A 14,179-nucleotide genomic window follows, 5' to 3' on the forward strand; every position below is an offset into this window, starting at 1 on the left:
TTTTTCCAGTTCAGGTGGTGATTACTTTTGCCCATCTTAGATCTTTTCTGTGTCTTTAGATTTCCTGTCAATAAAAGCTCAAAATACTGCATTATTTTTCCTTGTTCATCAAGCAAAATACTATTAAAGTGTTACAAAATAGTGGTAATGAGAGGGATACTAATACAGTGTGATTTGGGTGATCAGCAGTCTCTTGATGAAGCATTTGACTGTATTATTTAATGATAGTGGATATTAATCAACCTGTTAATATCACTAATAAACTCTGGGACTAGTTTTGATCCAGATCTGGGTTTAGATTGAAGTTGACTTGCTAATTCCTTTATTTATGTATTTGAAAATATCGTAGAAGTAATGATCTTTTATTTAAAATAAAAGATTTGGAGCCCAGAGCCATTAAAGGGGAAAGATAAACCAGGATGTGCCTTTTAAAGCCATTTTATGCAGGTGCCTGTTTTCCACGGACCCATTTGTTCCTGTTGGTAGCACTGCTGTGACAGAGGTGACGTGCTGCACTCTGAAAGCCAGCTCCATCTCTGCCACCTAACAGGCAGGCCAGATGCTGTTAGCGCAGGTAGGGGTTCATGAATAATAACTGTGCCCTTTGCTGTACCAGCCATGGTGCCCAGTATCCTAACCAGAGGCTTTGCCAGGTTACCAGTCCGATGGTGAGGCACTTTCTCCTGATTTCAGCTGTGAATCCAGAGCAACTGCTGACCTTTATAAATGGAGATCACAGGATCAGTGTAAATGGCAAGCAGCTGCAGAGTGCCTTATGACTATGGTCATTGTCCTCCCTGAATTACTAAATTTCTTGTTTTAACAACTTTGCTAGCACAAGAAAGACCCATCATACAGTCCCTGCTCTCCTACACAAGGAAATCCATTGTTGTTTCGGTAGTTCGGGAAAACGTATCTGTTTCTAGGACGTTATGGTAACATAACTTCTCTGTTTAGATGCATTGCAAAACTATTTCCGTAGGCTGTAAATCTTTTGCTCCAACTTGTTTTTGCTGAGAGAGCGGGCAGAGGTATTTCTGCTAAAATTGTTCGTAAAATGCAGGACCTTTGGCTTAATTTTTGGTCTTGTTTTCAATCCCCTTTAAGCTAAACAAAGCAATTTACAAAACTGAAAATTGCTGAGGTGAGAAGGCAGAGGTGTCATTCCCCCCCCTTGAACAGCACTGGGGATATGAGGGGAAGAAAGTCCTGCAGCTGGCACGTATTTTCAGGTGCATTAAAAGAGTGAAGAATCATTCTTTGGTGAAGCATTAACACATATTATTTGCTCTCAGCCACGCAGTGTTTCTCTGAGTTACAAAATAACTTCAAAGTTGAGTGCAAAACCAAACAGTGCATCCTTAGAAATAAGGAAACAAAAAAGTTCTGTCCCAGGAAGGTTTGTAGTGATGTGGTAGGTATCTCTTTTCATCCTGACTGGTGGCTAGGTCTGAAATAAAACAGCAAATATTTGAATTTAAACTTCTCTGTCTTTTGGGTTTTGGGCTATGCCTCAGATATATGACGCAGCCGATCTTTTCTTTGTCTAGAAATTGCTATGTAGGCAGCAAATGTATTTGTCTTCTGTTGGTCTTAAATTTTGAATGTTCAGTACCTTAAGCAGCCAGAAATCATTGTTAAAAGTCTTAAACAGATTCTTCAGTTGCTAAAAACCTGATGGTTGTGCCATGAGAGGCAGTGTTTGCACTTCTGTTGGGTTTGTTAGGTACAGTGGTCAAAGGAGGCAGCAGTCCAGGATTTGAGAATTGTGTGTTTGGCAGATTATACAGCTAATCCTTTGTTTGAAGTGGAAAGCCTGGGCACATGGTAGGGATCAGAAAAGCAGGTGGGACTTTGCAGGGCTCCTGAAAGCCTAAAGAGGAGAGAGAACGTACAACCTGGAGAAGCAGAGTTGCAGTTTAGTTTATTTCTGTCCTTTAAGTTCACCATGTGTTGCTGCTGCTGGGAAGAAGGTGTCAGTCTTCAAAAGGACTTTTACTGTTGTTTAGTTGTGTAGGGCAAGGAAATATGGCAGAAAGGCTGGTACTGGCACTGTTACAGAAGACATGGCATAGGAAAGGCTCTGCTCTAGTGCATGTCGTGAAGGATGAATTCAGTTCCCTGTGTTAATAAAGATTCACTGGGCTTAAGTCAGTTAATGTAGGCTGGACCTGGCTCCTTTTTATTGCAGCTGTGGCTAGCTCAGTATGTGCTGGAGAGATAAAATTAAACATGCCTGTAAGGGTGTTGGGTAACAGTCTTACAGCTATTGGGAAGTTACAGCAAAACTTGTGCATCTGATGTGTGTCCCAAGCGCTCATGTTGTCTCAGCTTTTCTTTGAAGCTATGTTCATGGATTTTAACTCCTTACTATGGTACACAGTAGTCAAGAGAATGCTGTGTAAATCACTCCTTGTTCTCATCACTCTGTGTTGCCTGCTCAGCTCAAGTGCTTGTGTTAGAAAACTCCATCTCAATGCTGGTTCCATCTCAAGCAGGAAATTAAAGAAACTTCAAGTGTGTTCTGACCTTCCTTCTTGGGCACTGTATATACCCGGAGGTTGCTAACCCTTCTACTGAAAATAACATCATCGCTTATTACAGTTACGGAAAGGGCTCATGTGGATATCCAAGTACCCCTTTTCTCTTTGTGCAGCTTGTGTGGTCTTCAGCCTGGAAGACATCAGTAAACTTTTGAGGCAGCACATTTTTGTCTGTGTGTTTGCCTGGCTGCAGTGTCCAGACTTTGGTGTCTGAGCTACAAATAGCTCAGAGACCTGATCCAGGGGCAGGTGGGAGTCTCTCCAGAGACCTGTGGGCCATATGGATATTCCAGTTCTGCACAGAGTGAGTGGCTCACAGTGGCTTTAGGCGACTCATGTGACGTCCTTGTGCTTCACCAAGTCCTGCTGGAGTTCCTGGCTGAAAATTAATTGCTGTCTGCTCAAAGATGTCTTGGCTTAGTGATTTTGAGGAAGGAAATGGGATGTGCTCAAACATACATCAACCCTGCTGTGCAGAGCCTTGGAGGTTTATAGAAAACTCTCCCTCATGCGTTGTATTTCCTATATGGTAGTTGTATATAACCCAATGTAAGCAAAAAAAACCCAAAACACAAAGCTTCTTCAAAGGGCATATGTGGATATAGGTATTTCTGTTAATAAAAGAGGTAGTCTGCTTTGGAACTGAACAAAGGTGAGTGACAATATTTCTGAACATTAAAAAAAGGCTGGTTTACCTGGGGTTTTTTTTCAGTTTCTAGTGAAAATGGAGCTAGATGTTGGAGTAAGCAAAACATCACTGTTACTATGGCACCTAAGACAGTGCATGCTGTCTACTTTGAGAAATTATATGGCACTGAAGGAAATAAGTGTTAAAATACGTTTTACATTTCTGTGTGTGGGTGGAAACTTCTTTAAGTCAAAATGTTGCAGTAAATTCTGGGATGTTTTGCATAAGGTAGCTATAACTTCTTTGTTTTGAAGAATACTATGGATGCTCCTTCAGCTCTCCCGACTTCCCAGCAATGGATGCTCTCCCTCTTCTATATGCACCTAGGTATTTGTAAAGGTGCCATTTTACTTTATGCTCTAGGGCATGGCTGTTTTCTGCCTCCTTTGCTTTCTGTTGACATTAGTGAATATTGAGTATGCTGAATGAAAGTTTTGATGTGCAGGTAGGAGTCATTATCAAAGAATGTTGTATGGCAGGTTAAGAGAAGAAAAACTTGTCATCCTTGAATGAGTATTCTGGCTTGTCTTCTGCCCCATTTATTATCTTGCATTTTCTGTAACCAGATGCTAGAGAAGAGGAGTAACATCACCCCCACGGATAGAGTCAGCACTTGCAGGCTTGTTACAGCAGGGCTGATTTGTTTTTCTGCTTCTTTCACTGCACAGAAACAAATGCACATGTATGACTCCTGTGTTGTAACTGGGCAGTTACACAACATATTAAATGATCCTAAGCAGTGATGGTGCATTAAAACAAACTCCAGTGTGGTTTTCCACTTGGTCCTTAACTGTCAGTGATTAAAATGCCCGTGTTGTGTATAAGCAGGCGCGCTGTTTGCTCTGCCTTGTCTGTTGGTGATTGAAATGCCCGTGCTTGCTGCAAGTAGATGGGCTACTCTGCAGTGTCCCCTTTGCTGGCTGCCCTTTGGCTTTTCCCAGCAAGGCGCATCTGCAGATCTCGCAGTGTTTCTTGAAGGTGAGGTGAGAGCTCCCTGTGCTACACAGACGAAATTATTTAGTCAGAGAAACAAGTTACGTGCTCAGAATACAGTCCTCATCTCATGCTCTGTCACTGTGGTGCTACTTCGTTTAGAACATTGACTGTTTTGTTGTATTTGTGCCGTAGCAAAAGCATGGGTGATATAAAACTTTCATGTGTGTGCTGGACTTGATTTTCCAGCCTTTTAAAAGCTTGTTAACAAGTGTTTTCTTCTCTAGGGATGGATGAATGAAATCTATAACTATGATCCAGAAACATACCATGCTACATTGACTCACTCTGTCTATGTGCGACTCGAAGGAAGCACCTTGCGACTTTCAAAACCCAATAAAAATATCTCTAGAAGGGCCGTCTACAATGAGCCAAAGCCTGAAGTCACATATGTCAGCCAGAAAATTTATGAACTTACAGAGAGCAAGGTGAGTGCTTGGGAGTATGCCCTTGCTGGGGTCCGATTTGAACAAAAAACACTGAAACTTCTTTTAAAATGGTGAATTTTCTTTCCCTCCTCTAGTTTCATGTTGTGTCATTATGTAAACAGAAGTGGTGGTGTGACTAGCCAGCAAAAGGTTGTGCTGGGGAGGGAGATTGAGCACGGTTTAATAAAAATTACATATTTGCACAGCAAGAGAAAAGCATGATTTTCCTCGGCAGTTCAGAGCAGAAGTCACCACACGGGAGTTTGGAGAACCACTCCCCATACATTAGATTACTGCATGAGTGTTCTGAAGCTTACAACAAAATATCTTACAATCTTTGGTTGTCTCTATTTCATTTCATTTCAAGAGGGAATATACATTGTATATGAATGTAAAAGGGGAGAGAGGTGGCTGGAACAAACATGACTTGCAGTTGGTACCCACTGGCTAGGGAAGGAGGCAGGGATTTTTGCAGCTGCAAGAATGCATCAAGAATAATGCTGGGACAGTTTTCCTGCATGTTATGTGCCTCCCTCAAATCTGTGAAGAGTTGCCATATGAATTTGATTCCATTGGCATTGTACTAAGTAATACATCAATACCTCATTAATAAAAGAATGGATTTTTTTAATGTGTTGCATCAAGAATGGGCCTTGGCAGTACAGATGTATGAGGAAACTGCTTCAGTTGACTATGGAAATTAGAGGGAGAGGAGGACCAAGGCAGTGGGAAGGAAAACCTCTCTTCGTTTCCCTCAGTCAGCGTGGGAAAGGAGCCTGTTGTCAGCTCTGCTTTCCATTAAAGGAAGATGGTGAAAAAGATAAAGCAAAAAATTAGGTTCTGGGCTATTGCAGACTCATTTTTTGCATAATGAAGACAAGCAAAGCTCTTGCATGCTACAAGAGTGCTTGACTGACAACTGCTCCCCATGGTATCTTAGAAAAATTTCCAGTGCTTCCCCCCACAAACCAGCCCCATTCAGTTACACAAGTGCCAAGCACCCTGACTGTAATAAGCAGATGAGTGACTATTCTCCAAGGTATTTACCCAGTTTTTGGAGAACACTGATAAGTTCAGCCCCAAGATAATTTTTAACTCTTACCACTCTTCTTCACTTGTGTTGTCTCAGTTCTCTCTCAATGGACTGAATTTTCAATATAGTTATCTGCAAATAGCTTCTGTGGCTTAATTCTTACGTACTTCCTGTGCCCATTGCCACCTTTGAATACTTAAGTTTAATGAGGTGGGCCTGAAAAGTTGAGTTTGAAACTCAGTTTGGATTTTCATTATCTATCCTGTGGTCACAAAAATAAGTTTATCTTTTTTCTTTCTATTTTCTTCGTATCTATGAGGATAAGATATTCTAAATGAATACAGTTTCTAATCCACATGACTGTAGATGTCTAAGCCACTTAAATGGTCTTTGTTTTAATTCCAAAGCTATGGCTCACCAAAGACAGTGATAGCAGTAGATTGGACATCAGTTAAACCCAGCATATCCAATGTAGGATCTGTATCTCTTTCGTTCCTGTGTTCCTTATGAGAGTATAGAAACACAGAAGATATAACTGAAAAATGTTAATTTAACCCTTTCATTTATCCTTCAGATTTCCCTGGTTCCTAAAAGTCTGGCACGAAAACGGATTTGGAATAAGAAGTACCCTATTTGCATTGAACTCGCTAAACAGGATGACTTTATGGCTAAGGCCCAGACTGATAAAGAGAACACAGAGGAAAAGTTATCTGCGGAAAAAGCAGACATGAACAACGAGGAGTCCAAGAAATCTCAGGGTGGAGCAAAGTACACTAGCCAAAAGGATCAAGTGCTTTATCTCTTTGGAAGGACTGGTAGGGAGAAGGAGGAATGGTTCAGAAGGTTCCTTCTCGCCTCCAAGCTGAAGTCTGAAGCAAAGAAGCTATCCAGTTTATGTGGGAGCAAGCCAGGTATTCAAATTTCATATTCTAGTAAAAGTTTCTATTAAAAGAAACAAACCTAAGTTCTGTTTTCACAAAGGCAGTTGTAGCAACTGTGGAGCCATAGTGATCTCTATAGACAAATAATACTAAAGACACTTCTCTGCTCCTTATCTTGGCCTCTCATTCCCACCTTCCCACCCTGCCTTTTCCTCTCCTGGCTACACGCTTGGCTATATGCCCTCAACTGTTCTTACTATTTTTAGGCTGTTTTATGTGAATATGCTGTTTTCAGTAACTGTAACAGCTCCTGTCATTTTTGTAAGGATTAATTGTTAAGTTTTGGTACTGCTGGAACTGACATCAACATTTGCAGTATTAGACTCAGTCCTCTTACTACTCATTCTTCCTCCATCTTTCCTTCTGCTCCAGTCTCTTGGGAACAACAGAGTTTTCTCATGGGTTAATGTCATGAGAAAACACATTTTTCTGTTTAAGTGAAAGTCCTGTGCTAATATATATTTATTTATCTGAATCAACAAACATGTTAGTCTGCAGTATTGATTGAATGTTTGAAATGCTAATTTAAGACCATCCTCTGATAGGGTTTTAAATCTGAATGACTCAGGCTCTTATGTCTTTATTCTCTGAGATGCTTTTAAAAATTAGTTAACATCATTATTTCTGGCACATAACTTCTTGAAATGCAAATGTAAAATTACTGGCTAATTAAAATTCTAATAGTTACATGTTGTTGACAGCCCTTCTAATTGTAACAGCCTAGAATTAGATTAAAAAAAAAAAAGTTATAGGTACATTTTAATCACCTGACTTTTATTTTAGGCCTTCCCCAGCAGGCCTGTTGGGAATTCTGCCATATGTTATACATATGTGAGTGTCCATATTTAAACCTGCTGACTTTTCCAGTCCCACATCCTGCTGAGTCATATTAAGTATTGACTAATACGGGTTTACGACCACCTAAGCACACAGTAGTGTAATTTACCTTTCAAAATGAGAAAGCACTACTCTTGAATTGTCTTATTTTTCCAAAATAAATTGTACCTGCAAGCTAATTTTGTTCCTTCAAGTGTTTGATCATACACTCTGTATTTGGCTGTCAGGTTCCTTTTCTGTTAAATAGATATTGTTCCTTTTAATTTGAATTTAGGGATCTTGCCCTCACAGAGTAGAACCGATAGTCAGTCTGGAGTTCTCACACACAGCCGAAGCAGCAGCAAGGGAAGTGCAGAAGACATTGCATCCCAGCCAAAGCACAAGGATCTGGCTGGCAATGTACGGCAGAAGATGCTTCTGGACTACAGTATCTATATGGCGAAGTGTGTTCCACAGGAGAAGAAAAGCCCTGCAGGGAGTCCAGTCCTCAGTGCAGAAAGCAGCCCTACAGCTGTGAAAAAGGTAATGCTTTTCTCCCAAAAGATGCATCAGAGGTGGGGAGATATTTTGTTAACTACTATTTTAAAAACTGGTTATGTAGAAAGAAAAATTAACTTCTTTAACTGTACATTGGACCTAAACTTTTTATAAAGCCAGCGTGAGTTTTCATGCTTGCCAGTTCCCTATCGGCCATAGTTTCTTCTTAATGTAACAGACAAGTTTTTCCTTGATTTAGTTTGATTTCTTATGTCCCAAGAATGTCTGTGCTTTTGCAGTGTCTTGTACCTGAAAGATTGTACAGCTGAAGGCAATATGGCTGTAGATTGCCTTCATTTGGGAATGCACAGATGTGTCCTAAAAAACACTGGTCCCAAAATAATAAACAAAAATCAAACTTCCACAAACCTCACTTCCCAATAAAGTAAAACGTTGTTTTTTTTCCTCTGTATATTCTAAAGTAGATTGAATGAAAAGCATATTTTTGAGGTACTGGCATGTCAAAACAAAATCTGTGTTGTGTATACATAGCATAATATGTGTATACATAGCTGTGACTAATCCTTTGGCCTCTTGGACTGCATTTGAATCACTCTTAATAAACAAAACCTTAATACTTTAAGTATGACACTCTTAATAATAATGTTAAGTATGATCACCATTCATTTAAAAGATGTAATTAGCATCATGCATCTTTGTTGCCAGACTTTCATACCATGTCCAGAAAGGAGGAGGAGGCCTTAGTATAGCATACGAATAAACACATCTTGTCTTTCCCCAGGAAAAAAGATATTCTAGCCTGTGGCAGCCCCTGAAGCAGTGCTGAATTTGCTGCTGAATCTGGCACGTGTTGGAGATCATTCTATAAATAGATGAACAGGGCTGGCAGGAATCTTGCGTCACAGCAGAAGCTACTAACCCAGCAATTCTGCTTGCGTGAGGCTGCAGCCGTTGGGTGCAGTCACTGCCAAGAAATGATATTCAGAGCATCTGCCTGAGTGCTCTTAGAAAGCACTGTGTTTCTGCTGGCTTCAGGATTTCTGCCTGTAGTGATGAAAGGTGGGGAATTCTCCTTTCATTGCAGGCAGTTGAGAGACATTTAATGTGTTTCCCTGTACTGTGTTTATCGTCTATTTGTAGTGGTTTTTAACTGGATGTAAGGATGTAAGATTTGGTCTTGCTTTCAAATTTTCTGATGAAACAAGGGAAGAGTAGAGCAGTTGCTCTTCTAGAGCCTATTGGGAAAAGAGAACACGTTTCTACTACAGACGCATTTCTAAGTCTGCCCACTTTGGGTTTATCTGCTTTTTCTGCCAGAGGTTCAATTACATACAACTTTCTCATTTCATTGCCAGAGGTCAATCTGTATCTAAGTGGTCTCATTCACTCTGTTGCATGTCAGGATGATGACAAGCAAGCTCATGTCAAGCCAGTTGATGTGGTTGTAAAGCTGCTGTCTGTGCTGAGCATTCAGTGTTCTTGACTAACCCGGGCTATACCACTGAACTTCCCGGTGTAAATGCAGCCTTTTCTAACCTTAGCTTTTAGGCTTTATATAACTGAATAAGTTGCTCTGTGTTTTCAGTTACCAGATGCCCATATGGAAGCTGAAGAGGAAGAACAGGAGGCCTGGGTGAATGCTTTGCTTGGAAGAATATTTTGGGATTTTTTAGGAGAGAAGTATTGGTCTGATCTAGTGTCAAAGAAGATCCAAATGAAACTTAGCAAAATAAAGGTAATCAGTGTGGAGACTTGCACTACACGTCCTCACTGGAGAAAAACAAGCATGTAATCTTTGAGTTTTACAACAGTAGAAGAGACACTTATTTTACACTTACATGTAAAAGACTAGAAAATAAATGTGCTACAAAGTTCCAGTTCAGCTTTGCTATCCATTTCACAGTAGGTTAATTTTAGTGCTTCAGTTTCAAATGAACTACAGGTGGATTAACTATTTCTGTATGTGAAGTTTTATGTAAAAACTAGAGGTATATTGTATTTACTTTAGGGATAAATAGAGCTGCTTTTAAATGATGAAAGCTGCTTTGGGAAATAGTAGATTGCCTTTAAGATGGAGGAGATCAGGGAACCACAATTCTAATGTGTTCCTGTTAACTTCAGACATATGCTACTTGCAGGAGAGGTCAGTAAGGGTAATAGTCAGGGAAATTGCTGTCTGGGGGTGATAGGATGTAATTGTGCATCAACTGCAGAAGCTCAAAGGGCAAAGGGAGGAGTGGTGCTTTTGAATGACTTCTGGATCTTCCCTTTGCATTCTGTAGCTCTGCTGAACAGCAGCAGTTAATCACAGGCCTGCTTAGCTCCTGATGTTTGGGGAGGAGTTTGCCTGTTCCTAAAGGCAAAGGAAGACGAAGTCTTGCTGACAAAAGCTCTGAAATTTAGCTGCCAGCACCAGCTGTGAGATAGTGCTTTCTGTGCTTTGGGTAATAAGCAGTAACCTAATTCTGCCCTGGCTGTTTCCACAATTATGACAGCAGGGTACCCAAACATCTCATTGGAAGCAGTTTAAGTGGAAAGACTGGGAATGGGGGATGGATGCATTTTTGATAGGTTGAAGCTCTGTCAGTTCACAGGAGATAGGATTTCTATCATTTAGAAATCCTTACAATAAATAGATACCCAAATCATTGTGATTCTGTGCTTCTATTATATTAAAACTGAGATAGAGATTTAAAAGTTAATGTGCTGTGAAACAATTTGCCAAAGATAAAAATAGCTGAGACACTGCAACTATAAAATATGTGATTGAATTTAAAACCCAAAGAAGTCTTTGAGTTTTATTCCTAGTAAAATAGGATTTACACTTCATTCTTGAGCTTTTACATGCTTTGACTTAAAAGCATGCTGGAGTTTTGTGGTCAGCATCTGAACTTCAGCATAGTTTTAAAAACATTCCAAGTTCAGCTGCTGAATCTCTCCCTAAAATACTATTTAGAAACTAACTGCAAAATCCTGCAATTGGAAGAAATCTGTGTAATTGTGGCTGGTGGTTTTTCAGCTCAATCTATTCCTTAAATTTAATGACCTTTCTTCTCTTAGGCAACCATGTTTAGTTCAATAACATGGATTTGATTTTTGCATTCTGTTCTTTTAGCTGCCATACTTCATGAATGAGCTAACTCTAACTGAACTTGACATGGGGATAGCAGTGCCGAAGATCCTTCAAGCCTTCAAACCTTCTATTGATCACAGAGGTAAACCCATGCTTCCTCTTTCTGCTTGTGCCAGGTTCACTCTTTTGTACCTGTGGAGAATATTATGATCTGTTTATCTTGTGGTTGTTTCAATCAGAGGAAAGTGCTCTTAGTAAGAGTTTATTCTGAGGAGATACAGAGTGGTCTCTATCTTAATAGTAGTAACAACAAGCTTGGTATAAACATACTTCTGTAGATATGGAAATATAAACATGTCTTTCCATTGGAAATAATTACTAAACTAAACTAAAATTTGCATGCAACAGAAGCACAGACCTGTATCTGATACTCTGACATGGACTACAGAGAGCAATGCACATCTCCTCAAGACAGATCTGGTTCTGTACCATACCAGAAAACAAACCTGCCTGTCTTCAAGGGTAGTTTCCCTGTTCTGAAAACAGTGGTTCAGCAAATACAATTGTAATAAATCAAAAAATAAGACTACAGTGTTGCTTTGCAAAGAACCTTCAAAATGCAGCATCCCTTTATGCCCTTAATATTGAATATGAGTTTGGTCTTTTTTTTAAGCTGAATGACTTTCCTCCTGCTGTTTTATTAATCATTAATCAGAACTTTTTCTTTCTTTTCTGTTCTTTCGGGCTTGCACATGGCCACAAGAGTGTATTTGAGGATACTTTTATCACTTCCGTTTCACAGAAACACAAACTTGGATTAATGTTATGTTGTTTATTTTAACTTCAAAAGTATTTTCTACATGCTGTGAGAGGTGGATACTGTGTTTCTTCTTAGACACCTAACCAGAGCAGTTTATAGTTTAAAATTGTTTCTGAGTTTATTAAGGATTTCTTGGCTTGTCTCCTCTTACTCTGTTCACCTTTTTAGTTACTGTATTGTTACACTGGGGTGGAAAAGTTTCTAATTGGTCTAAAGGGAAATACTTCCTTGGAGAACTTGCTGTGGTGCAGCTATGGGTTGCATGGCAGACAACTTAGTTTTATTTTAAACTTCTCTTTAAACTCTTGGAAGAAGATATCAAAATCATTTCTGGATGGTGCTAAGCTAAACCAAATAAACTGGTAGTGAGTTGAATGAATTTGCAATACTTTTTAAGAACATTAAGACCCTCTGGAGAAGCTCTTAAATTAGAGGCCAGCAACGAGCCAGACCTCAGCAGGTCAGTTGTGTGTTTAGAACAATAACAACAGACAGGGGTAGAGAGAAGTTTGAACAGATAATTAGCTGTAGATTGTAACAGGATTAATCTTCACTAGCTCTCCTGTGCACAATATTTCTAAGTAGGGAACAGACTGTTATGTTCTTTATGTAGTATCTTCTCAGAGTGTGAGGGTATTGAACACACAGCAGGTGTATAGTACTGTGTCCTTCCTTGCAGTGCTGGTTGGAGGAGATTGCAGCACTGAACTCAGGGGCTTGAGGGGGATTCTATTCACTGGGGTGGTTTGTCTCTACAAGATCTCAGTTCTGCTTATTGTTCTTAAAGGTCAAGCAGCAGTGGTTCCCCAGGATGGAGAATTTGTCATAGAATTCAGCTGTGCACAGTATGAGATAAGGAACCAGTTTTCTGCTTAGCAGCAATTTAGGCTTCATCTTTGCTCATATTATATAGTTTGGATCTGGTATTTTTAAGGTATACTTAACTCTAGTTTTGGTGTAAGACTCATTTGTCTGCCACTCTTACTACAGTGCTCTTCTCTCTGATGAATAGTTATCATCAGACCTTTGCAAGAATACCAGATGCAAGAAATTTAGGAGGAAATAAGTAAACTTTATCACCAATACTACAAATGTTATGCCATGCAAATCACTGACTAAAAACATGAGGTTAGTGAGTGCTGACCTTTCCCTCGTAAAAGTGTGAACAAAACAGATTTTGAGGAATTATTAAAATTCTCTTGGGCGTACATAACATGTTAACTAATGCTGCCTGTTGTATCCAAATGCCATTGTTTGCCCTTATCTCACTTGAGATTTGCAGCTCTTTGGGGAAAAGCCTTATCTGTAAAACACTGGGTACTTTGCTCTCAACTTCTGGAAAGAATGTTTTCCTTTGAGCTTTATAAAGAAAGCGTGTTGGGTAAGAGCAAAATTGTTTTGTTGTCACAAGGAACAAAACCTGTCTTTTAAGAGAAATAAAAATTGAATAGATGGAATAAACTCATGTGCAATCAGTATTCGGGGAACTAAAACACACTGCTATTGGTTGTCATATGCTTCCTGTGTTCTACACAGTACCTATGACATCCTCCTGTGCTCCCAGTAGCAAAGTGGCTTCACCGTTGGTAGGAATTTTGAGTTAAAGAAAACAAAGTGAAAACACTTTGAAATCATGATATGTACGATGCTGGCAAAGTTGTGTCATGGTTTGTAAATAAACTTGCACTTTGGGGTTCTTGTCGGAGTGTTTCCCTATGCCTGGATTTAAACAGTTTTTGAGTTCTTTTCTCTGTTCTCATAACTTTAGTTGTAACCAAATGCTGTAGTTCTAAGTCATGAGATGGGATTTAGGAGACTGCTGAACACTTGGCTTCATTGAATTGCCAACAAGGGCAGTGAGAACAATTAACTCCTTCAGCTTCTTGTTCAGTTAAACTGTGTCAAGCAAATATTTATGGTAGAATTTGTAACCCTTGTGACTCCTTTCATATTGTCGAAGCACACGTGAACTCTCAGGATCTGAGTTGTTAAGAGCTTCCAGTGAATAATTACTGAAAGAACTTGGTTTGCTGTTGTACTTACAAGGACATAAATAGGGGGACGATAACTGGAAATGCTTGTTTTCGTAAGGATAAATTTTTGGTAACTTGACCTATGAGTAAACCACATATGGTGTAAAAGCAAATATCAAATTTCAGGCCAGTATCCAGAACAAATACTTCTTAAGAATTTTGTTTAAGTGTTTGAGACAGTCAATCATTTGAGGTTGCCTTTTCTGAGGTGTTAAAATGCGGTGAATGATTGTGATGTGCTTTGTTTCATCCAGACTATTTTACCAGTGCAGGAAGACTTTTTTTATTATAT

At 39.5% G+C, this 14,179-nt stretch overlaps 1 protein-coding gene across 2 annotated transcripts in view; it reads left to right on the plus strand.

The window, feature by feature from the left end:
* TEX2 (testis expressed 2) overlaps nt 1–14,179 on the plus strand; it is a 28,380-nt gene that overhangs the window by 4,130 nt on the left and 10,071 nt on the right. For both annotated transcript variants that reach the window (XM_061455317.1, XM_061455315.1), the window contains exons 2-6: nt 4,452–4,652; nt 6,260–6,596; nt 7,738–7,985; nt 9,547–9,696; nt 11,077–11,176. In XM_061455317.1, coding sequence (XP_061311301.1) covers nt 4,452–4,652; nt 6,260–6,596; nt 7,738–7,985; nt 9,547–9,696; nt 11,077–11,176 — 1,036 coding nt within the window. The remainder of the gene's footprint in view (nt 1–4,451; nt 4,653–6,259; nt 6,597–7,737; nt 7,986–9,546; nt 9,697–11,076; nt 11,177–14,179) is intronic.

This window comes from Pezoporus flaviventris, unplaced genomic scaffold, assembly GCF_033815535.1.
Source record: "Pezoporus flaviventris isolate CSIRO_AGI_PZ_B2104156 unplaced genomic scaffold, CSIRO_AGI_Pfla_v1 ptg000020l, whole genome shotgun sequence".
NCBI lineage: Eukaryota > Metazoa > Chordata > Aves > Psittaciformes > Psittacidae > Pezoporus > Pezoporus flaviventris.